Genomic DNA, 26205 nt, shown 5'->3' with positions numbered 1-26205 from the left:
GCATCCACAGGAGAAGTTTTCTGGACTCCACATCCAGCCTTGCCAGCACATCAGGAACCTCTGCATTGTGTGCTTTTGCTACAGTTAATAATCATTAAGTAGCTAGATGCAGCAATCAAACTACTTTTCTCTCCACAGTTAAGTCTAGCTTTTATTTGATTTCATCTTGTCTATGTTGCACATACAGAAAAACTAAAAAAGCAGTGTGAGATGGAAGCCTTGGGCTTGTCTCCCCCTCCCACCCACTGTCACTGCTCCGGGAGCGCTGCAGATCCTTTCCTGAGGAGCTGTCACTGCTGAGGAGCTGCTGCAGCACTGCAGGGATGGTGCAAGCCAGGCTGGACACGAGGGCAGAGCCCACAGCTCCAGACACCCGGAGACCCGTGGGGAAGTCAGGGCTGTGCCTCTTCCGAATGAACTTGGGAAGGTGATGAGAGGCTGGCTGGAAACTTGAGGAAAGCTCCCTCAGTCCCAGCTACCACTACAGCTCTGGTTTAATAAAAATAGGTTTGTAATGTTGATGTTGCAGAAAGCACCTGTATTACACAGCAGGGCAGGGCAAGGTATCAGTTTTATTTCAATATTTTATGGTAAGGGAGAACATTCAGAGTTGATGTGTAGGCTTTGATGTCCTTGATGGAAGTAAAGTCACGCATCAAAGAGGAGGGGGGCAGTAAAACAAGATGAGGTATTTCACCAGATGAAGAGTTCTGTCCTGAGACAGCTGTCACCTCTGAGTCCCCTTCGTGCTTTCCATATCCAATCACCTGGAAAAGGTACCAGAAGAGAAACTGGGATCTCATTCAGTGTTTCTCTGCCCCATCAATTAACCTGAGATACTGAAATGCAATTCTAACAAGAACACTACTTATAAATGAAGAAAATGTGGATAAGCAGAGTAAAAGTTACATCACAGATCTCCTCTCCCACACTCTTACTGCACTCTGCTTCTTGAAGGTGGCAACAGGAGCTGACAGACACTCACATGTACACTGAGCACTTTCCTCTGGTTGCTTCTGTGGTCTTGGAACCAGTTGACCAGGTCTGCTTGTGTAATAGACTTGAGAGCTTCAATCTGAAACCCACAGGAAGGAGGTTTTAGCAGCACAGTGGCAATTCAAATAATTTTAAACATAAAAATATTTCCTCTGCAATGTCTACTCCATTGGATAACAGAACCTTTTTAAAAGAACATGTAATTTTAGAGGCAGTGTGTCACTTGTAGCATAAATCCCAAAGAACTGCTGCAAAAGCAGTGTGGTTTTTGTGTCCCACAGCTGCAGGACACCCACCTCCCGTGCCAGCCTGTCAAACAGGTACTGCTGGGTCACCACTTCATTCCAGTTCCTGTCCACTTCTTCCCCAAGGTGGGAGTCTTCACATTCCTTCAGTTTTATCAAAGCTGTTACCTACATGGAAAAAAGAGAATTAGCTTTAATGGGTTTAAAACTACCTTAATCTAACATCACAGTCACTGCAATTGAGAGAAAAGCTGAATTATATTAACGGGGTAGCTCCTTCCTTTTTGAGCTTGACTGCAAATGGCCAGAGAATGGATGTTTAGGGAACAACAGCAAAACAGAGCAAGGACAGGTTTTAAAAGGTGAGGCCTTTGTCCAGGAGACCTCAGAAAATCACCAGATAGCTGTAACTGAATCATGCAGTTCAAAGAAGAGCCTTTCAAGATACTTTACCTGGGTGTTAAATGCCTCTTCAGTTAAATCCTTGATTTTCTCTTCAAAGCAAGAAAGAAACTCCTCTATTTTCCTGTCAACCAATTCAGAACTAAAAGAGAAACAAATAATTTAATTAGGCAGGAAAAACCAAACAAAAAAAATTCCATAAAATATTAAGGGGTAAAGTAGCAGCCCCCATATGAAGAGGAAGGGACAGGCTCACTGCTGTTAACCCCTGAAAACTCATCTGGGATCACCTGGTGGTCAGTTTGTGCAGTGCTCTCATTTTCAGCTGTGCCCAGGAGCCACTGCTGTGATGCTGCTGGGGACCTGCTCTGCTGGGGACCTGCTCTGCTGGGGACCTGCTCTGGTGTCCCCAGCTGCAGCGCTGAGCCCTGCAGCGTTAGGGGCTGTAGGGCTGGGACTAAAAGAAAATGTGATGTGATGGATCCTGAGGTTTCTGACCCATTAAAACCCTCCCTGATGACACACACCTCTGTAGTGGAAGTGTCCAAATGCAAAAATTAGAGACAGCAGCACTGGGCTAATTAAGCTTTCACTGACACTGTCATTTTTCACAAGTGACACATTTTTCAAGTAATCCTTCGACTCAGGCAGGTCAAAGGCTTGTAGTTCAAAGGCCCAGGTTTGAACAAAACCACAACAGTGCTGTGCCTGCTGAACATGAGCCACAAGAACAGCTAGACAGGATTTGAACTCTCCTGGCAAAACAGCTTCAAAAGGGCAGGGGATATTTTACTTAGTCTTGAGATTACTTTTCACTATTCAAGCCAGGCCCACTGCAGTTTTAAGAAGCCTAAGGCTACTGTTTTATTCACGTGCTGGTTTTGAGTCAGAATATTGTGTCCCTTCTGACATCCCCTTGAATTAAAAAATCCCTCTGTGGCCTGAAACAGGAGGGAACTCTCAGCTGGGAGCAGGTGACTCCCACAGCCAGGGCTGGGAGCAGTGAAGAACTTTCCCCACAGAGCACTTACTTGTATTTAGTTGCCTGGGTTGCCACTGTGACTGAGAAGCCAAGAATCCCAGAAGTGTTCCTGCAGGTGGGGTACACGTGGTAGCTTAAAAGAAAAAAGGACACAAGCACAATTAACTTCTCATTTACAGGACATGCTGCAAGTTAAAACAGTGTAGGTACTTTAGACAGAAAAATCTGAGATCTAAATTTGCAATAGCCTTATTTTCTTTATTTTCTGCATTGCTGATTTTCAGTGTTTTCTCAGCTTTAGGAAATCCTTTTAAACTTGGGAGTGTTGGTATTTGGGTTCCTGCAAACTCCTCCAAGCAGAGTGAGAGACCCAGAGCTGTGAAAAGCCTGCTCCAGTTTCCTGAGGTAGCAGGGTGCCTCTGAGGGAGGCTGCTCAGCACCACAGAGCTGCTGTGAAAACAGCCCTGGGGAAAGGGGAGCTGAGTGTGGAAGTGCAAGGAACAACTTTATGCTGAATAATTCCGAGTTAACACACTGGTGAGAGATGCAATTCTTACAGAAGTCAAAAGCACCTTGGCTTGCACTTTGTATTGATGGGTGCTTTTGTTTTTGAAGTGTTGATGTTGCTGTTTCCATTACAGTAACTGAGGATTAGCCCCGGTGCAGGAAGGATTCCCAGAGTAAAACCACCAGAAACCAGCCAAAGCAGGAGTGTAGGAGCAGGTGCAGGAGAATTCCTCCCAGTGAACTCACCCAAGGGTCTGCTTGGTCCTCAGGAAGTCAAAGCAAGGCTCCTCCATGTGCATCTGAAACAGCACAAAGGCACAGCAGAGGTGACACTGCCCTGCAGCCCCTCGTGGGCTCCACACAGAGCACAGGGACACTGAAGTGTCCCTGGCCAGCCACAACCCCAGCATTAAGAGAGCTCAGTCCTCAGTGGGTTGGGAGCTACAGAACAGTCTCCTGTAGTGTCCACCCAAACATTTCAGCCAGGGGCAGCAATAGGAACACACTGGGGGCCAGTCAGCCTCATGGCCTCAGCTCCAGGCAGTGTTCAGGGGAGACACTGTGCTGAGGCAGGAGGCACAAACACAAACTTACCACAAGCAGCTCCATCAGGGTGTATTCCCTCAGGTTCCTGGCACCTGACTGGAAAGAATGAAGAATTTAGGGTGGCTTTAATGTGATTGCTCAGGCCAAGGTGACTTGTGGCACACACCTCAGCCTGGACTGCAGCACTGAGGGACAAGTCACACCAGGGACAGGTGGGAAGCTCTGGTTTTCCCTGAGGGGACAGGCCCAGCCCAGCTCCCAGCATCACTCCAGGAAGGAAAGGTGCTGGTTTCAGGGAACCCCCCACAGGGAATCCCACCTGTGTTCAGCCTTGGGGCACAGGGCCTGTGCTCACACGAGGTGTGTGTGTCCCCTCTGTGACATCCCTGTGCAGAGCCTGCTCTCAAGGAGGGGTGCTGCCAGAGGAGCAGGCCGGCCCAGCCCACGGTACCTGGTAATAGACTGTCACCTCGGAGTTGGCGTCGCCCTTGTTGAGAGTTTTCACCTTACACAGCAGGTGGGTGTTTGGCAAATCCACCACCCGGAACTGCACAGGGCAGGGATGGGCCAGGGGAGCAAAGTGGAGCTTTCTGGAGGGAGCACAAACAGCACAACTTCAAACACCTGCCCACACCTTGGCCAAAACCACAGCAACGCCCAGACATTTACACACTTGGTCTGACATCATTTTCCCCTTCCCCAAACCAGAACTACGTCTGCTTAAACTGCCACCATCAACAGCCACCTCTTGCCAACACCAGAGGGAAGAAGGGAATTTCTCAGCACTCCCACTCGAACTCCCTCCTCCAGAAAAGAATCTTATCTTGACTATAGTTTCCATATAATAAGCAATTAAAGAGTCAAGAGATACTCACTGAACAACATAATTCAGGAAATCCTTTGCTTCCTAGGGAAGAAAGCAAACATCAGTTTTATTTAGAAGAGAATTATTACCTCAATTCACAACCACATACCCCAGGGTAGCACTTGAGAGTGAGCCCCAAGCAAAGAACAGCTGAGCTGTCCTGCTCCCTACATCCCTGCATTCCTACATCCCTTCTTCCTCACACTGTCCCCAGTCCCTCCAGCCTCCTCTGCACCACACTGCAGAGTCTCCACGCTGCTTTTTGCACTGCAATGTCTCCAGAAGGAGAAGGCACGAGCCAAAGAAATAGCACCAGTTATCCTTACTCCATGTGTTTGGCACTCAGTGAGGTTTAACCAAACCATGCAGGCAGACAAATTGCCAGGATAAATGTGCTCTGAGGGAAGCCTCCCCCTGTAGCACCACTGCGGGAATTTCTCCGTATCAAATATATCAATATACCAAACAATATAAAAAACAGTGGCAATAGGAGACATCTACTACATTTTTTTCCTACCAGCAGTTAAAATACAAATTCCTGGAAACTTCTGCTCAAACTGGCAACTGTGGACTGCCATTGGCTTATCCCCACGAGCGCTCCTGAGGTGTTGGAGGTGAAGCTGCCCAGTACCCACGGGACTCCAGAGTGCCAGAGCAGGAGCAGCACCAGAGTTCAGTGTGCTGAAGCCCAGAGCGAGCACTGCAGCTGCCAGGGCTGCACTCACCCTGCTGGTGAAGTTCCCTTGCACGAGCCCCTCCACGAAGAGCTGGGACTTGAAGGCGGTGACGAAGGCGGACAGGGCGTCGATGGAGAGCCCCTTCATCAGCGTCTGGTACTTGTCGATCATGGACCAGCGGCCATGCTCCAGGATCAGCAGCCGCACGTCCCTGCGGGGCCAGGGAGCACAAGCAGGGCTCATCAGGAGCTGCTGGATGCCAGAGAGGGAGAGGGCTCCAGGAGCCCGTGGCTGGCTGTGCCCTCCCCACTGCTGGCTGCAGGTCACTGTGGGACAGCGGCTCCCCGGCTGTCGGGTCTGGCCATGCATCTGCCCTGCCACTGCAGAGCTGCTGGGGGCTCCTCAGCTATGAGCAAAGCCTGCAGCCAGCCCTGTGAGCACAGAGCAGGGAGCCCTGAGCTCCTCAGCTCAGCCTCAGCCACTGCTGCCCTCCCCCAGAACTCACTTGGCCAGAGTCTCAGGTTTAATGAGGATGTTGTAGTATGTTTTCTTCAGCTGCTCTGTTATCATTTCAAAAACTGCTGGAGTAAAGCTGAAGTCAGACAAGTAATCGATGATGAGCTGAAACAGAAGCTGTAAAGAGAACAGTTTCAATTGGGGGTTTTGTTGGTTTAATTTAATGCTATATAATAATATAAAATTAACATTAATAAAATTATCATTATTGAGACATGGAGCATTACTAAAGCACATTCCTCCATTCTGACAGATGTTCTTCACTAAACAATTCTATCCTAACTGACTGTTTCAGAAGGGCAGTGTTTTTACACAGTGAATAAGCTCAATATCCCAAATCAACAGGAGTTTCCACATTCTATTGAAACAAATCTAGCCTGGAGCCCCCAACATTTCTGTATTCAATATTCCATTTTTTTTTTCTTTTACAGCTGACCAGCACAATGACATCACAACAGAGACATCATTCAGGATTATAAAAGAGAATATTCAGACCCTGTTGCTTGTGTATTTGGCTTTTTCTGTTAAAACTCCTATTAACAGAAGTCTGACAAGTGATTAATGGTCTTAAAGCTCCAGCAAAGCTCCTGCAATGGAAGTTAATGGCTGTCTCCTCTTCACTGTGACCTCTGTGCTTGCCATGCCTTACATGAATTTAGGGAATGGGAACAGGGATCCCCCAATCCTCTCAGCAAGCCAACACAGAAAATCTGCACCCAAAATGAGCATGTTCAGAAGCTGGATCTCCAAAGTCAAATTGAAACCAAAATCTCTTTTCAGACACCCTTCTCCAGACATCATGCAAATAGGCACAACTTAGAGATGGAAAAGCTCCAATCCTCTTTATGGCCATGGGAGACTCAAAGCTCTTTTTATAGGAAAAGCTGTTAAAATTTTAATGGAGATACAGTTATTACTTAAAAGGAAGATTTAAGTCAGCCTGAAGTCAGTAATTTGAGCTTGTGTAAGTTCAGACAATTCCATCTTTATACATGTAAGCACAAGAAAAAGCAGCACATTTACTAAATTACCCTGCCAGAGACCAATTCTTCTATTTAAAACACCTTATCCAACCATTCACAGCTCCAGAAAAGCACACACACTGCAAGGCTGCAGGCAGAACAGCAGTGAGGAGAGGAGCAGAGCTTACAGGTAGTTTGTGATTGAATCCTTTCACTCTGATGATCAGGCCATACTCTCCAGCCACCAGCTTGTACTCCAGCTGAGCCACGTCTGCTTCATAAGCTGGTTCCCCCAGGTTGTGGGAAAGGATGTTTACAAATGTATCAAACAAGACTATGCTGGAGGAAGAGAAGGGCAGGGGTTTAAAAAGAAAGAAAAAAAGGATGGACTAAATATGAAAGTTAAGCCCGATGAGCTTGATGGTACATGCAGTGAATTCCAACAGAAATGGAATTTGTGTAAAATGAGATTCAAAAGGAAATTTCCCCAAAATATCAGAAATAGAGAATGCAGGTTTCCCTTTGTGCAAAAAGCACATGATGCTACTTAAAAATGATCTGGACATCCAGCAATGTGTCAGGATGTCCTTGAAATGTGAAAAATTCCAGCTTCACAAGATTTAAGGTTTCTTCAAGGTAAGAATGCACATTTTAACAAGACAATGTTCAAAACATGGAAAAATCACAGCAAATTAAATTATTTCACTTTGTGTAAAGGCGTGGGAAACAGACTCAGTTATGCTCAATACTTCAGTAAAGAGATTATTATTTATCTACCAAGGCAAAAAATCACAATAAGCTAGAGCAAAGCAGGCTACACAATCTGGAAATTGCAGTCCCTGCTTCCAGGTTTTTGTTATTGCCTGGATTCCAATTCAATGATTAAACTAACACCTCCTGAAAACAGATTTTAAAAGGCTTTCCCAAAACATGATTTGTGCAGGTCTTGGCAGGCTTATGACAACAGCACTGTGACACAGGTGGCAATGGCAGCCTGAGGCAAGCCAAGTGCAGCAGACCCAGAACTGCACCCAGAGCTCTGCCTGACCCCAGGTGGTTTCTCAAGGATGCTGCAGCCTCTTGTCCTGCTCCTGCAGGCTCCCAGGATGCTGGGACATGCTCAGGACGTGACTGTGGACTGCTCTTTTCAGGAGCAGCTCCTTCTCTGAGCACTGCTGCTGTTACATTGCTTTTCCCCAGACTTGCCCTGGGGAGTACCACACCATGAACTCCTTACACATCTGTTGGCTACAGGCAGGACCTGCAGCAGAACCACCATCACCAAAGTGCAGATAGACCCACCAGGAAGGTGGAAGGATGTGGGAAAAGGACACCTTATTCTATTCTTGCTTAAAATGAAAGTCTCTTCCCAGTTTTTCACTAGGTATGGTAGTTTAGCTACTCTGCAAGGTAAGCATAAATAATACAATCCTCACTTCTCTGCAGACTGCTGTATCAATGGAGAGATCAGATGGAATCGAACATAACCTGGGGAGGAAAAGGAAATTTCAATGAGCAATTGTGTAGAAAGAGACAACTTTCTGAACTCAGATATATTTCCATCAAGTTGCTCTTTGGTGACAATTTGAGTTTAACGAAAATGATCATTCATCTATAACACTTTTTTTCTTATTTTAAGTCATCATTAAATATCTTTTCCTTATTCCAAAAATCTTCCCTTTGAAGTACCAAATATTGGAAAATAAAGCTGTGCTTTGCAGACTACTCCCATGACATGACCACTATAAATAGAAAAAGAAAACGTCACAGAACATCTGTTTAATAAATGAGACACTAAAAAAGCAGCAATATATTTTACACCTTGTCTCTGATCCAGGCTGTATTTTTCTCTTCCTGTAGAAGAGACTATGTCCCTTCTAATTAATGTGCTCCTTCCTTCTCAAACCCTTGTCTCAGCAGCATATTCTGTCTGCCCAATCCTGTCCCCACACAGACTGTTCAGAAGTCAGTAAATTTCAGTGATTCCACTTTTCAACCTGAGGAATCAGCAGGGTGTCTTTGTTGCCTTAGCTCACCTGCTTCTCTTTTATAGTAGCTAACAAACATATCAAAAGGACCATGGAAGAGCTGGCAGCAAGCACTTCAGTTTAAATGGTGAACACTACCACGGATTATTTGTCTTCAAATCAATTCCAGCTGGCAAAAACAGGGTCTTGCTTTCAGAAAGCCCTCAGGCATTTACCTTTTGGGATTTTGAATTTATCATCCTTCCTGTACCAGAGACAGCCTTGTTGTGTGCTGAGTGTTTTGACTGGATATTCTGTCTCAGGGCAGTCAGCAACTTTCAGAGCAAAGTCAGTGGCTAACAAAGAGAAAAAGCACACCAAAACCACATGTTAGTGTGTTTCACAGACACAATCAGCCTAAATTCATCCAAGTCTTCAAAAGTATCAAAAAATACATTTTTCCCCTCCAGTTTTCTAAATTATTTGTGACAGTACTTTCCTGGACCTAAAGAACATCTCTTTTTCACTTCCACACCAGAACAGTGGCTGAAGCAGAGCAGAAGTGGTGGCATCACATTTCCATGCAGGACACAAGTCCTGGTTTTCATTTCTTTTGCTTTTGGCAACAAAACCAGATGGTATTTAGATGCTTTCAGAAACAGGAGGATTAAGCAAATAAAATTCTCTTCTAAGGTGCCTGGAGCTCTGCATTAACTCTCACTGACTGTGAGGCCTGCTCTGTTATGGATATATCATCTGTAATTTTATATACCTTAAAATAACTCAGTTCTTAAGCTTATAAATAAAAGAAGAGTAAATAAAATCCAGCTGAACAGAGTGCTCATGTTTTTTTAATTTGCAAAAACTGGTTGATACCAGTTGAGGTTGTTTCTAAACCACAGCAAGTTCTCAAATAAATCACTGGGGAAGATTTCACTCTTGCCCTGGTGCCTTACCTATGTATTTGTTCTCCTCTGGAAGGTGTAAATCCGGATTTAACTCAAAGTCACTGTCCCATAAATCACTCCAGTACCTGTCAATATCTGTTAAAAACCATAAAATGCATTAGTTCAACAGGAAGGGAAGGCTGTCCTATTTCCAGACATCTTTTCCCAATCTCCAGAAAGATCTGCAGTATCACAGCAGTTTCTTAACACCACTCCATTCCTCAGGATTCTTTCCAAATCCCTTCCTACAAAATCTTCTGGAGCAGGACTGAACAGCAACCCTATTAAAAGCAACCCTATTAAAAAGCAAATCAAGTCTGCCTCAGTAACCCAGCTCCCCCCACACCCTGTGCTCCACTGTTGCTAGTTCCCCTGAATGGCAGCCAAGTGGAGCTGACTGGGACCTCTGCCTCCCAAAGGAACTGCAGGAGTGGCAATCCACTGGCAGCAAACAAAGAGCAGGTGTGGGTGGCACAGACACTAATGGTGAGCTCAATAAAGCACTGAGGAGTCATTTCCCCACTTCCATGCACTTGTATTTTGGGTTGTCATCCTTTCACTTCCTCCAATGCAGGGATCAGACACTCTCAGCTCCTGCTGCTGTTTTACCTTCCATGCTGTACTGAGTCCCAAACCACTTCTCTTTGAGGTGACACTGGCCTTCGTTGGCAGCAGACAGCAAAACCAGATTGGCTCTCTGAGGGCTGAGCTGGTCCAGGGCATCAGCAATGATCTACAAGTTCCAAACAATATTTCAGTTCAAATGCAGCTCTGACTGCCTGAGCCAGCAGACTTCTCAGTTGGAAAGTAGGAAGAACAAGACATAACAAGCTTACAAAACAGATTTGCTTTCTGAATACAACAAGTGTTTCAATTAATACAAAACCTGTGCCTGCATTATGTTTAATTACAAGTGCCTGTACACATGCTTGTATTACACAGTATGCACATGTTTTCCTTACATCAAAACATATAATCAGAGTTCAAAGAACATTTACCTCTGGCTTGTATTCAAACAGGAGCTGGTCTCCTGTCAGAAAATCTTCCTTCTGAAACAACTGCATGTTCTCACAAAGGTTTTCCACATAGTCAACTGGATCTGTCTGCAAGCAAAGAAATAAAGCTATTTGACACATAATTAGAAACCCAAGATACCAATTTTCTGAGAAGAGCTTGACTGGTCAGATATGTTGAGCATGTGTTGGAAGCTGTGCTTGTTACAGCATTTTGTTTCAGTTATTAAATATATTTCATAACCATATCTAATGTTCAGTCTCCTCTGAGAATCCTGACATTTCAGACACATCATCTTTGTAGAAGAAACCCTGATTATGCAGTTTACAGTCATGGAATCTACCAAGTTAAAGACCTAGCAGAATGCACTCCTTGCCTCCAGGGGACACAAGCAGAGCCCTGCAACAATTCAAGATTTAAAGTGACCTGGAAAGCACAAGGCAAGGAACTGCAGCTGCTGCACGAGTAGCTCTGGCTCTGCTCCTTTCCCCAGCTCCCTGCCATGATGTGCAGGGTGAGGAGGGGGAGGTTCTCTTGTTTGAACATGAAATACACATTGCCCTTTAGCAGGGTAAGGCTGCCTGGAGGACCAGGCTGCTCAGCTTCTTGCTAAGTGCATTTGGGGTGTTTGCACCAGCCAGCACAGGACTGTGCAGGTCCCTGGTCAGACAGAGAGCACAGGACACCTGGAAAGAGCTGAGTTTGGCACATCTGTGTCTTGCAAATGTAGTGGGAAACATGCCCAAGGATGTCTTAAGAAAGCAAACACCTGAGGAAACATTAAACTTTCCCTAGGCACCCCCTAACCAGTCATGCCAAGCCCTGCCTGTGAGAACATCATTCCTTAGCACAGCTCCATCCAGCAAGCAGAAAACTGAGGTTCCATGACTGAGTCATTCTTCTGCCCCTGGGATTCACAACCCTGTCACAAAAGCACACACAAATCTATGCTCCTGCTGTATGTAGTATTTGTATGGATGGATTTGTTTTCCCAAAAGGAAATTTCAGTGCCATTCCAAGAAAAAAAAACCAAGTTACCTAGTAAGAAACAGAACATGGCTAAATGTAGTAGGAACAAGAAAAGTCTGACTGAAAGAGCCGACCTAGCAGGTATGGAATGAAAAATCAACATTAAATTCTGTTAGGGGAAAATCTCAATATTTCTCTGCCCAGAATACATCTCTTTTCAGCCAAATACAGCCTCAGTAAGTGCACAATGTACTTCTTCTCAAATAGAACTTTGAAAACGTGTTTCAAACTGAAAAAGTAATTACTTTACATGGTTTACCTATTTCAGAACAGTGGATAAATACCTGTTCCTGGTAGTGAAATTCATTAGCTTCTATCTTTTGTATTTCTTCCCATATTCTGCAAAGGAGGAAGAAGATAATAAAATTGGATTTTCTCCATTATTCCACAACATTTACCAAGAATCTTAAAAAAGAAGCCTTCTAGGAAAGGCATCAATGGTGAGATCGATGATTCATTCAGGTACAAGACACAGAAGCCAATATTAAATGCACTTCCCAAAATGGCATTTCTCAGAACTGGCAGAAAGTTCTTCCATTTTCCAAAGAGAAAGAGAGTTAACTAACAAGAGTCAAAATCTGATACCAAATTAACATAAAGGTTAACACAAGAACACCCAGTCCTGACTTCTACAGACCTGGCTCAACAAATTCCTTTAAAATGAACACAAAACTGCACCTGACCTCTACACTAGCTCAGCTTACTAAACTGAAGGAATCACATCACAATAAGTGAAACTCAAAAACACCAAGAAATAAGCATAAACATTTAGAAAATTTCTTTTTAAACTTTTTTAAACTGACAGGTTTTCCACATAGACAAGTTTTACTAGTGACTCCCTGTTTTTGCTCCAGGAACTCCACCAAAAGGGCAAACACTACAAATAACAGGATAATGGAGAAGGACACCACCACAAATATCTGCTGGAGTGGCAAACACTTGCCTTTGATCTGGCCCCTTTCTCTGCAGCATCTTCACATACTGAAACACAACGTGGGCCACCTGCAGGCAGAAAGGAACAGATTCATTTTTCCAGACATTAGGGAAACAGCAGGAAAAACAAGCTGCAGGACACCATACCTCATAGAAGTGCTTGTAACCTTCATCAGTCAAAGTCACAGAAATGCTGAAGATGGAGTAAGTGGAGTTCTGTTCAAATCCTGTCTCTCCATTTCCTCCATACAATGCAAGGGCCCAAAACCTTTGGAAGAGTGAAAGGTACTTATTAATTCATCCTTTCAGCTTTGTTTGAGCTTAGCTAGAAGCAGTATATCACAGGGTATCTTTATTTCAGAGGCTTTCAATCCATTTACAGTTTACACAAAGCTTTTCCAGTTTAAGGATGTGACCTCAGGATACAGAATTAAAGAAAAGCAGTGAAAAAGGTAAGTAACCTCTTGGAGATCTCAAAGATCAGTCAGAGATACTGCTGATCCATGACTCACAGACAAAAAGCCCATTTATTTCTTACTTGGGTTTATAATCACCTTACAGAATATCACTACAAAACATTGATAAAGAAAGGCAGGCTTGGCCAGCTTTTACATCTATAGAAAATATAAATACACAAAATAGAGTTTATTTGTATTTGAATGAGATCAAAACATTTAATAACTGTGCTTAAAACCCACATACTTTTTCCTAAGGAAAGAAAGAACACTGCCTTTGCCTTCATGTCCCACCAGCCAGGAAATATAATGAAGAGGCTTCACCCTAAGAGAAAGTTTAAAGGAGATTAGATGCCAGGAGGTAACACATTTCACAGAAAGAATTCAAATCACTGGGCTAATGACTAAAATATGCACTGTCCCTTTTTTCAGGGCAAGTTTTGCATTTTCAGGCAGAATTGAGATAATAAGCTGAAAGTGTGGGAGTTCAGAACATAATGACTGATCTGAGTCAGTGAGGAAAGGGAACTGTATTTGCAGCAGTTGAATTCATTTTTAAAATGCCCCCCTAGCTGAACCAAAGTAATCAGTTAGACAAGTAAATGAGATTCTTTGGTTTGTTGTGAAAGTCAATAAATTATTCACAGCATAAACAAGGTAGAAGTAAAATGCAGCAGGGTGTACCTGTAATACTGTTCTTGTGGGGGAAGTGCCCAAGTGATGGTCAACGAATGAACTTTCCTGATTGGAACAACTGGACACAAATAAATTGATTAATTATAAATATATGTGACAAGACAGAGGTAAGAAATTTTACATAATGCTGAAAGAATAGTTTAAAGCTATTTAAAATCACACAGAATTACTCTACAAAGTATCTGGATCACCCAGAGAAAATTTCTTTCAGCATTCAGGTATTCAAAACACTTAAATCCATTTCACTTACCTCTGTAAAGCTTGTGAAACTCTGGTGTGTCAAAAGGCTGAGTCAGATGGCCAAAGCTGGGCTTGGGTAAACCACTATAAAGCAAAATGAAAGTGTGATGTTACTGGCAGGGCTGCAGGGCTACACTGAGATATTCAAAGGCATCAGGACCACAGCTCTGCAGGACACCAGAGAGCCTGGAAAGGGCCCCTTTTTTAAGGGTGCAGCCCAGCATCCCCCCAACCCCAGGGAGGTTTCCTGGGAGGCAGCCTGCTCACACAACCGAGCATTTAACCCAGATGTGATACCACCCCAACACCTCCCCTTCCTTCTGTACAAGAAGCACAAAACCTGCTTCTGTACAGCCAAGAACAGCAAACAACATCCTGAGTTCACCCTGGACCCAAGGAATCCTGATGGATTGTCTTGTGGGGCAGGAGGGGTGAGGCCAGGACAGACAAATGTGTCTCTGAATGGCATTAGGCTCTCACAAGAGCATTTCCAAGCACCACAGAAACAAATCTCTTGCAAAAGGGAAAAAAATGCTTTTCAACTTAGCAAAGTTTTGCAGAACCGCCTTTTTAAAGGGCGTATTGGAGTGAACCATTAAAGAAAAAGATTTATTTCTAACCCACTGCCACACAAGGATGACACTTAAATTCCAGATACAATGTTAATTAATTTTGCTTCTAATTATTTTTGACAAAAGGCAAAGATAAGCAATGTGAATTAATAATCTAAGTTTGAATGACTTATCATAAAGCCAAGGCATCAGCACATATAAGCAAACACTGCTTCAAGTTAGCACCACACAACTCACAACCTAAATAACTGTCAAGCAGAAACAGTGTTCCTGGAACAATTAACAGTGGTCTTTAATTTTAAAAAGTTGCCTTTTTTTTTTTCCCAGATAAGAATGGTAATTAACAAATGGTAATTTCCTCTGTTTCTCCAGTAAGGGATTTTTTAAAATGTCATTTTAAGAAGAGATGATTTTATCATCTGCAATGACTATATGCATCAAATGAATCTTACTTATTTGGGATCTCAGAGAAGATTTCTGTCACCCACTTTTCCAATGTATCCAGTGTTTCTAAAAAAGAGAGAAGAAAGGCAGAAATGCAATTTCCTCAAGATCTAAGACAAGTTACCTTATCTCACCAGTTCAGTTATTTCAAAGAGGCTGCAAGTCAGTGTATTTGAAAACTGCAAAGTTCTAATTTATAAACTTCAAAGCTGTTGGTTTGAACCAATTCTTAACATTTGTTGAGCTGTATCTGTGGCCACAGCTCTGGGTTTGTGTAGGGGGCTCAAATCCCTGGCTGACACAACTGGGATTTAAAGTTCAGTAGTGTCTGGAGTGACTGCAGAAGGAATTATTGTGTTAGGGATCTACAAAATCAGCAGGACTTGCAACTTGTTCCACAATTCCCCAGATTATACACAGGAGTTTTCCTCCTCAAACTCAGTCCTGCAGTTCTAAGGATTCCTTCTCCCCATCCTCTTTTCTGAGGGAAATAAGTGACAAACCAGAAAGGTTTTTTAAAATAAAACCTTTGCTTGTTTAAGCAAGCATTCTGAACTCCAGAAGTGATGTTGTATATGTAAACAACAGCAGTAAAAAAAGTCTGGATGGGGTAGAGGGAGGATTAACTGTTGGGTTTGTTTTAACAGAGAAGGAAATACAAAATTGACCTGGCTGGTTATCAGTTACCACCATTTTCTTCCCAAACACCACAGAAAATACTACAATCCATCACTGGTTAAATGACTATTCAAGAGGCATTCAGCACCCTAAGTAGTTTACTGTCTAGACCAAAATTAAAAGCAAAGGAGAAGAAAAGAAAGAATGCCTCTATTATTACCATCTCCATTTTAGAGATGAATTGTAATCAGTTTTAGCATTCAATAAAACTCCTCTCTATACACAAATCTAACTTGAATAACTTCGGAGAAATGTGTTTCTTTTATTCTCAGCAGAAACCCCCCATAGGTCTGCAGTTCTCCACTGAAATAAAATTCTAATCCATTTGTACAGAATTTTTCAAGCTATGGGGGAAAAAATAGAACCTCTACTCCTCCTAGACAAACAAGGCAACTGGGAGATTCAGTCTCAGTCTCCCCATCACTTGCTGAGGAGTTCCACTGTTGATGGCAGAGAAATCAGGAGCATTAATTCATTTAACTGGTTTAACTCTTCATTGCTACAAGATTATTTCTGAAATGTTATCTTTGAGATTTCCCCTTCTGTGTTAATATGGAACCCATACAAAAGGTTTCTCAAGAAGCAGCAGGATGACAGTATCATAGCACAATTGCTCAGGTCTTGTTTTATTTGGAAACCAGGCTAAAATCTACATATAAATACCCTCTGCAGGACTGGACAAACCACTAGACTGGCTTGGGCTACAGCTGGACTGGCTCCAAAAGCACCAACAGCAGCAATGAGGCTGCTTTTAAGGAGAGCTGATGTTACCTTTAGACTGGACAACCAAGGTCATGTAGTGAGCAGAGTAATGGCGCTGCCAGAATTCCCTCAGCCTGGTGTAGGTGTCGATGTTGTTCAGTTTGGGCTCGTGCTTGAGGGTATCTGCATTACCTGCAAACATCACAGGGGAGGCAGGGCTAGTTATCCACACTGTGCTGACAGCAAGAACACACCTAGTGAGAATTCACTTTCCTCCCCAGGTCTAATCATGGTAAAGCACATTAAAAATACCTAATGGAAAACTGGAGTGAAAGGAGTGTTAAGTGAAACTGGGTATTTTCTGGTTTCTGGGTCTTATCCAAAGGACAGCTGATATTTTTATTACAAGGAAGGCCAGAGTCCTCCTGCATTATCACATCTCTCACTGTGTACTGCCAGCCATTCCCTCATCAATGGAACTTCCAGAACAGCAGAGGGAAAAAGAGGAGGAAATCTGAAGCTCAGTCTATGTCACCACAGAAATTTATAAAAACAAGCTGCACTTCAAAGCTGCTAACTCTAATACCCATCAATCACACTGCTATTTACACACTCACCAGCACCACTGGGTGAGGGAGAGAGGACTGGACTGTCTAAGAGAAGGACAAATTTCCATTCTGCTCCCTTCACATGGCTGTGAACTAGCTCCCAGAAATTCAACAGTGAATTATTTACTTTGAAAAGCCTCCCTTCACAGACAACTAGAAATAATTTATTTTTCCAGGAAATTCTAATAGCAAAAAAGCTTAAGCAAGATGGAGATGACTCAGAGAGCACCACCTTTGTGTTAAGAGAAAGTTCCATAATTATACACCTTGGGCTATGTTATAACATAGCAAAAATCAGTACCAGAAAGAGAAGAATCTTAAAAAGGAGACAGCTGCTTTTATTCCCAACCATTTTCCTGTAAAATGGATAATTGCTTGAACTCTTCTGAACAAGTTTAATGGTTGCTGTGATATGACAGTTCATGTTAGTGCATCTAACCACTCAAACTTCTAAGTGGTTAAAAGTTTAAGTATCATTACCATTCTATAACAGAAATACAGGACTTACCCCAAAAGAATTTCTTCATAGGATGTCCAGGCCTGGCAAGACTCCCAAATAACATCTCCTTTCTGTTTGCATCAGAGGGCCTTGCAAGCTGATACTCTGTTAATTATAAGAATTTGCAGTGGCATGCATCAAAGTTTGACATCATGTTCCCACAAAACAAAGCACAAATCCCAGCCAAACTGAAAAAGAGACACACCACACAGATGCAGTCTGAAATTTCTTTGAATATATGAATGCAGTAGTGAAATAAGAAAGTAATAATGAATACAAGAGGAAAAATGTAGCTGAGAAGTAAAGAAGGTGCTAGAAGTAAAGAAAGTGTCAAGAAGGAAAAGCATGTAAAAGCACCAAGTTGTCCTGTCTGAATGCTCTGACTATGTTAAGTTCCATGGGAACAAAAGGCTATCAATATCATATAGGACCAGGCCCTGCAGTAAGAGCCAGAGAACAATTACAAACCTGTTTCTACCATATGTCACACAGAACAACCCCTAGCCTAATAATGAAATAAGAAATTGAAAGGTGAGTAAGATAAGTTTCTAAAAATGCAGTTTTACAACCACTTTACACTAATCTAAATATGGGGCTCTGCCAAAATCAATTCACTCTCCTGAACTGCATTTTCCCATTCCTGTTTTGCAGGTAATAACAACCATGTACAGCAGAGCTGTAAACTAATTCCTGTGGCTGGGCTCTCCTGCAGCCAGTTCAGCAAGCTGACACCATTTCCTGGGCAGCACATCACCATGGTGTCACTGCAAGGCAAGGACTGGTTCTGCACCACCAAGGTGTAAAATGGCTGAAGCTGCTGAAGAACCACGCCTTAACTCAAAGGCAGGTCCTTGTTTACACTGACTTTTATCTAAATTCAAAGAACAAATCACCCACTTTTCCTTGCCAGAAGACAAATGAAGAAAATTACTTGGAATAAATATTTGACCTAGTTGGGATATCTGCTATTTTTTCCCTAAAACAGTGACATTTTAGAGGCAGTCTAGAAGCATCCATCACATATTAAGAAAATCAACACTCCACTTGCTTCTGTGCCTGGTTTAATTTCCTTCTGGGAAGTGACTTTTTAGTTATTCAGGTGTTAGAATAAGGAGACAAATAAAATCACCTCAACTTATTGTAATAACTCTGCACAGGACTGGAGAGAGCTCTGGGGCTGTGCTGGAGATAAAGGCATTTTGCTCACTGCAGAGCATCCACAAGCTCATGTAACTGCCCTGCCAGTTTCTGCCAAACCACTTCAGATTATTAATTTCCAATTAATGAAAATGCAAGGGTAAACTCTCACAGTGCTGGCACCACATCCAGTCTTTCTTCCTCTAAAAGCCCCTGATGTCTAACAGCCACAAAGCCTCAATTCAAGAGTTTAATCTCTCTGGTAAATTATGTGAAGTTGACTGAAGTGCTTAGATGGGGAGTCCAACACAGAAACCAATAAACAATATTACAAAGTAGGTTTTGTTTTAAGAAGATGGGCTAAACACACAGGAAAAGATTCTCTTACTTACCACTGTCTACAGCCTCCACTTCTCGATCTATTGCATCCCTGATCATTAATGGGTGAATAAAGAATTGTGCCCACCTATGGAAGAGAAAAATTCATATACTTTTCTTCAGTGTCTATTAAATTAGGCCAAAATGCCAGTAATTAAATCCAACATCTAATATTTTGGTTTACAAAGTTGCTTGACTTACTAGGAGCTATGTCATTCTTGACTAGGATGCCTCAAAGAAAGACAAAAGCCATCAGAAAGCAAAGGGCAAGGCTTCCCAGCTCCAGAGTGGGACTGAATTGGTTGGATGCAGTAGGATATGGGTGCAGGACTATCTGCATTACATCCTGAGAATGACCACACCACATGAGCACACAAGTGATCCACCTAGTCTGGAATCTGGAGCTGATAGGGATCAGTATCAGGTGCTTCAGAGGAAATCCCAGTTGTTCCTCAGGAACAACATGACCACAGGGGAAGTTTCTTCCTAACTCTAGGAAACAAACTGTCGTGAAACACAAGTTTCTATACCCATTCCAATTTTCTTATCTACCATAAAATCAGCATTGTCATCCAAATAAATTTCTTCTGTATCCTCAGAGAGCAGAGCACTGGAAAGGGAGAGATCTGCAGTGCATGGAGACTCTGCAGAAGGCTGCCAGAGAATCTAAGAGTTCTGTTTTATTTGCTGAGTTTTTTTTAATGAAAAACTGAACTGGCTGAAGCAAAAGGTTAGGAGCAATAAAAGGTTAAAAGTAATGTATCTGTGATGAAGTTCTATGGCCAGAAGACCCATTACAATGAAGACAACTGAAAGGTGATGTCTTTCCATTTCTTCAGATCCACAAGTGCTTGAATGAACAGAATTCATCATCAGCACTCATTTATCTCCTTTGTATGACAAGCTGTCCTACAGAACACCTAATTTCTGTTTCCCTCTCCACCAAGCAAGCTGTTGTGACAGATTGCAATTAAATTTTTTTATTCTTTTGCACTTCCAAACATCTTAAAAAGCTGAATTAATCTACAAATGGAAGCTGAAATTGGCCTAGTAAAGTAAAATTTAGGTTATACCTGGAAAAATGTGCAAACACTGGCTCTTGTGTCAAAGTAAATTTGCAGTGGAACCTACTCTCCTCCTGAGATACTTGATGGCATCAAGAATATTCAGCTACACCCCTATGAATGACAAATTCCTCTCACTAAAGGAAACCATGCCAACCAGTGGAGCTCTGTTCCAACTGCACAAAAGAGCAAGTTAAGCACTTTCTGGCATAAGAGACACTCAGCAGTGAATAACCTGCACTGGGTTAAATGTCTCCTTCTGAGACACACATTGTACCACAACTTTGAAGGCTGCCTGAAACAAACTAACAATTTAGAAAAAACAATAACTCTACCAGGACAGACATTTCAAAGGATGAGTTACTGGGATTCTGGGAGCACTTCCCCTCAGATCAGCTGTCACGTTGCATAACATTCTCCCATCATCAATGCTACCAGTTTAAGAGTGCCAAAACAATCAAAGAGCTGCATGTGTTAAGACTTAAACATGGGTCCTACATAATCCCACAGCAAAATAAAACCCAGCAACATATCCAAAGAGAAACAGCACTTTCCTAATTCAGTATCACTGCTGTAGTGCAGGTAGCTATGGAAGTTCAGCAACAACTTTGATCATCCCAAAATGAAGAACTGTACAAGTACACCCAAGCTCCTGAGGCACACACAGATATTAATTAACACCTAATCACCACTCATACAAAGTTACCTATCCAGGGCTTCTTTGAAGTACTTCCTCTGCACATCAAACTGAAACACTGTCCTCTCACAGTCCGTCGAGGCGTTGTCACCGCCCCCGTGTTTCTTCAGGAACGCATCAAACCCGTTCTCATCTGGGTACTTCAGACTGCCCATAAAAACCACTGCAACAAAAAATCACCAACAGTGCCAAAATGACATTCATCTGTTAATCCTCACTGCAGCTAGAGCAAGCCCTCTATGACTGACCCACAGCTCACAGGCAGAGGAAGCCTGGGTGATCTGCCCAGGACCTGCTGTAGCTTGCCTCTGACAGTGCCCTCCCAGGCAGGCCTGGCCTCACCCAGGCAAGAACAGTATTTTGAAACACACCTGGTCAGAAACTTCACGTGGTTTCTGTGTCCACATTACTAATTCATCACCCTTTACCAGGAGATAAAGGTCTGTAGCTCCAACCTGGTCTATAGAGCCACAGGTAACATAATTCCCCTCAATTTAATGGGTAACAACTAAAGTTGATATAAGCTAATGCACAGCTTGGCAAAGTGTATGAGACACCTCCCATATTAAGAACTCCTTACTAAATCAGTATTTGTATAAAATCACAAGCTCATGAAAATAAATTCTCAAATAGCCAAATTAGGAATTGATACTAAATACTTCAGAAATGCAGAGCTACATAGCACCCATTTTGCACTGAAGCTGGAGAAGAATGAAACAGGAGCAGATACATACTATGTTCCAGGAAGTGTGCTAATCCAGGCAGATCTTCAGGATCAGAGAAGCTGCCAACAGCAACACAGAGAGCTGCTGCAGACTAGAGAAAATACAACATTCTCAGTAAAAGCTGCTTCAAGAAACACTTCAGGAAAATGACAGAAGTACAAGATGACTCAATTAGGACAGGCACAATAAAAAGGTCTCGTCTGAACACCTAATCACACAGTTTCAGACCTCAAGAAAGTTCACTACATATTTTTGCACCCTACAGCTTAAAGTACATACCTGCTTTTCTGAACAACCTCTCTTTCTTGTCTCTTCCTTTTCAGCCAGCTCTTCTAATTCACTGTCGTCAGAATCACTGAAATCCTCATTATCTCCATCACTGTCCTCACTCTCATCCCCCTCATCACACTCATCATCATCTTCTTTGCCATCTTCAATCTCAGCTCCAGAGTCATCATATTCATCACTGCCCTCTTCAGAATCATCATCATTATCCTCCTCCTCTTCTGAAGATGTTGGGGCACCATCCAAGTAATTCAAATCCGAAATCAAAAGTGCACATAAGCCATTCTGCAGTTTGATATACCTGAAAGAATAATTTTGTGCAATGAATACGTTCATTTCCTAAGTCTGAATTTTCAGAATTGCAAAAATTTCATTATTTCATGTAATACTTAAGAGAGTGATTTCCTAATGAAAATCTAATGGTAGCCAAGACTGAGCAGATTTATGGCAGGAAAGTAAAACATTCTTCTGCCTCTAGGAATAAGAAGCAGTTCAGGGCAGAAGCAGAAGCCCTTCTCCTCATAAGGTCAAGCTCACTGATTTGGCTTTAATTCTTCTCTTTGTGAAACATTTAAGCTATTAGCACTCACTTTGTGCACTCAGGACAGGCAAACCCAAACTTCAGTCATCTTTTAGGCTTGTCAGGCTCTCAGAAACAGATATGATGTGACAGAATGAAGATCTTAGTCTTTGCTTCTAAGTAGGGCCTAGAGCATTTGATTTGATTTGTTTTCATCAGTGATTTTTAATAAATGGGGTCTGCAGATGTAGCAGGCAAGTGTTAGAAAGGAGAGAGCTCCTCTGCAGGCTCCACAGAACCAGTCACAGGGAATTGGCTGGGCTCCTATCAAGAAGCAATGAACAGTTCTCTGTATGTGTTTATACATGCACAGAAGTTTTTAAACATGTGTGTATAAATATAAATAAAACCCCACAAGCCCTCTGTGCAGCACCCTTCTACAACTTTCACTCTGAGGACTGCCAAGCACCAATGCTCTGCACTACAAGAGCCCTCATCAGTATTCATTTACCATCAAATCTGGAATAGAGTCACAATTTATCAAATTAGCCAGAGCATACCTGCCAGGAGCTTGCACTGGCTAATACACCAGCAGCAGAAAGGAAGAAATGCTGGTCCAGAAAATACTTCATCCACCCTATGAACTAGTGTGATAGAGACCTGGGGTATCTGATCCAGCAGAAACAAACAAAAAAAGAGCAAGCTAGAATAAAATAAACCCATGGTCACATCCCACGCTCCCAGAAAAATCTGAGTTACAGAGCACAGAATCACAGAACAGTCTTTGTTGAAAGGGGCCTTTAGAGGTCATCTGCTCCAACCCTCGAGTTTGTACCAGGTCAGAACTTTGCCATGTGGACACAGCTCCTGGACTATCAAGACAATGAAAAAAGCTAATGAACAGAAGTCTGATAGTTGTGTTAAGGTTATGACTCAAGACCAGTCACCCAAGAGGAGGTGACAGAGCTTACTCTGGGCCAGGGTTCTGTGATCATGCGCACACCCAGTTTCCTTGCTGCAAGACTGCTGAGCAGGACAAATCTGCACTATCCAAAAGCAAAGTGCATTTTGACTCATTCAAACTACAGCACACACTGCGTAACTTGCAGAAATGCTCTGATGAACTGCAGGAGGCACAGAGAGTGCTGGAATGTCTGTGTACACAGTTAATCCTCCTGCATTCTGAAAGCACATTTGTGAACCATTCCCACCAGATACGTGTTCCACTGCACACCTGCAGCACTCCTGAATGTCCTAAAACACACACTGAACACAGGGGTGCTGCAGCCTCTGGGCAGCTGAGAGCCAAAGCCACAGACAGCACCTTCCAGCACTTCCTTCTCCACACACAGCTCTGCCCTGCAGGTTTGCACAGCTCCTGGAGAACCCTGGCCCCCCAGCACTGATGGAGAGCAGAGAACAGAACAGGGCTGCTCTTCCCGAGGAACAATGTGCCACAAAGCTGCTCAGCCAGGTGTATCCAGCAGCTCTTGCTGATCCTTTGCACAGAGCCCCATTAAGCTAATGGAGCAGATTATACTAATTTTACATTGCTCATCTGGAGGCTCATGGGTGTTGCACCCAGGACAGAAAGCAGCAAGGACATGGCTGAGCCACGGCCGGTGCTGCTGAGGCTCTCGGGTTTCACTCCAGCAGGATTTAAACAGCTTAGGTTATACAGAGCACAGGCACCACTGACACAGGTGTTCTTTACTTTTTCCATGTTTCAGTCCAATGGAAAAGGACAAATGTAACCAATATCCACTAGTATGCAAAATACAGTACAAAAAATGCAATGGCATAAGGTAGAAACAGAAGCAAGCACAGTCCAATTGTTTTTTTTTGAAGGACTATACAGCATTGATGCAAGTGAGGCCAAATTATAAAATAAAATTCAAATTCTTAAAAATACTGCTTAAATCTCCTGAATAGGTTTAAACAGGATTGTTCTCACAAAGTCTTTCTTTGACAATTGTTTAGAAGTTAGTATTGAAATTCCTATCAGTGCATGGTAAACACTGAGAGAAATGCTGTAATCTCACAAATGAAATCTCACAGGACCATGAAATTCCATATATGGATGAATGCAAACACAACATACATTTTTGGTAAATATAACTACACAGTTACAGCTCTAATGAGCAAACTTTTATAATGACAATATTTTGTCCCAACAAACCCACTTCTGAAAATACATCCTGATATCTACATCAGAGCTCCTTTGGTTTTGTGAATGTTATTTGAGAAGGCAAAATAAGACATTTTCCGTGAAGTTCAGACTGATGTCACCAGACACAGACACTAAGCCCACTGTGACTGGGCTGCAGCACACATCACTGAAGCATGAAGAGCGGAAAATGTATCAGCATCATCACATCACCTGCCAGGACAGTCTCCCAGGAGGTTTGGGACATCACACCTGGACACAGGTTCAGGGTGGCTTTGCTTCCAAACAAAGTGAACTTTTCTTCCATAAGGACAATGTCTGTGCTCTGTCAGGCTCACTTCAGAAATGGAAATCAGACTGAAAGGATGCAACTCTGTGCTTCCAACTGAAAAATTCCGTTAAGAATGGACAGCAGGATTTCTGCAAGATTTTGGCATTACTTTATGTTATAAGCAAACATTCTCTACAACTCTCACATGCAGGGGAGGTTCCTGAGCCTCAAAATAGGTAGTGACAGCCTTCAATAGATTTCCCAAGCTTCATCCACCGGTGTGCTGCTTCAGGCAGCAAAGGCAGGAGTTTCTTAACCTGACAGCATCAGCACTGTGAGCTCTGCATGAAGACAAGCCTGCCACAAAGTAGCATGACTAAGAATGCCACCAGGAGAGGCAGGCAGAGATCCAGAGGAAGCAGCAAGGAAGTAGGGCAAGAAGGGAGGGAGCAATTTTCTTCCTGAGCCAATGGGCACAGCCCTCTTCAGGCAGCCAGCAGGGAATCTCACTGCCAGCCAATGTCACTGCAAATCCAAACTTCAGTTTCAGGCTCAGGCAGCCAAGTCTCCACTGGCTGCACAGATTAGACATCATGAAAATTAAAGATAAATTTTTAAAAGCAGCTCAAACAAGGGCTAGATAATCTTCTGTCTTACAGGAAGAAGTTATCTAAGTGTCCTTTCAAAGAACAGTCTGTCTCACAGCATCCAACAAGCTCAAACTCTGCTGTAGTTCTCATCCGAGTCTCTCGCTGGGTCTGGGCCACAGACGCCGTGGGCTGCGCTCAGGGAAGTTGATCTTTTTCATCACTTTTCGGGGTATTACTCAGAAATATCGAAATAAAAACACAAGCAAAATGGTAGCTCAAAGGCATCTAACCTCAACCCACAGATATATTTGTGTTAAAACTTAGAAGCTCATCTAAAACACGAAGAGTAGCAGTTTTTAAGTTGGGATCTGCTCTGAAATACTTAAACCGCACTTCTCACTGAATGCTTTCGGAGAGGAACTGCCAGACCCTCAGGACGAACACACCCGCGGGACCGCCAGCCTGCTTTCAGCACAGACACGACCCAGCTACCCCGGCCGCCGGGACCAGCCCGACTTCCATTCCCCGGGGTCCCCGGGCAGACCCCGGCCCACCCCACAGCCCGGCTGGGCTGCCCCGGCGGCAGCTCGTCCTCCCGCACCCGCCCTCACCGGTACTGCTTGGGGTCGCTGGGGGACTTGACGATGTCGGGGTCACCGAGGTTGTGTTCGGGACCGGCCCCCCCGCGCTCTTCCTCCTCGTCCCCGTGAGGCGAGCGGCCCCCGGCGTCGCGGCCCCCCTCCGCGGCCTGCTGCCCCACCGCAAGCTCCGGGCTGCCGTAGCCGCACGTCGCCTTGTTCCTGCCGGGCATGGCAGCGGTGACGCCACTCCACAGCGGCCGGACAACGGCCCGTCCCCGCCGCCAGCCCCCGGCCACGGCCCGCCCGCG

General features: G+C 43.5%; 1 protein-coding gene across 1 annotated transcript; it reads right to left on the bottom strand.

The window, feature by feature from the left end:
- Window positions 1-553: 553 nt before the first annotated feature.
- On the bottom strand, window positions 554-26205 carry NRDC (nardilysin convertase). Its single transcript, XM_059853833.1, has 31 exons — window positions 25928-26205; window positions 21763-22069; window positions 21493-21574; window positions 20768-20921; window positions 19012-19085; window positions 17492-17587; window positions 16445-16567; window positions 15004-15061; window positions 13990-14063; window positions 13728-13797; window positions 13291-13368; window positions 12736-12856; window positions 12599-12657; window positions 11940-11994; window positions 10611-10715; window positions 10222-10345; window positions 9622-9708; window positions 8902-9021; window positions 8135-8186; window positions 6887-7037; window positions 5726-5853; window positions 5269-5431; window positions 4554-4585; window positions 4130-4268; window positions 3727-3774; window positions 3379-3431; window positions 2675-2758; window positions 1695-1785; window positions 1293-1409; window positions 986-1075; window positions 554-767 (listed from the first exon to the last, which is right to left on the bottom strand). The coding sequence occupies exons 1-31, from the start codon at window positions 26125-26127 to the stop codon at window positions 573-575; spliced, it is 3330 nt and encodes a 1109-aa protein (XP_059709816.1). The 5' UTR covers window positions 26128-26205; the 3' UTR covers window positions 554-572.

The sequence above is a fragment of the Haemorhous mexicanus genome, chromosome 9, assembly GCF_027477595.1.
Source record: "Haemorhous mexicanus isolate bHaeMex1 chromosome 9, bHaeMex1.pri, whole genome shotgun sequence".
Taxonomy (NCBI): Eukaryota; Metazoa; Chordata; class Aves; order Passeriformes; family Fringillidae; genus Haemorhous; species Haemorhous mexicanus.
The sequence above is the reverse complement of the archived record's forward strand: the minus strand, read 5'-3'. Positions and strand labels throughout refer to the sequence as shown.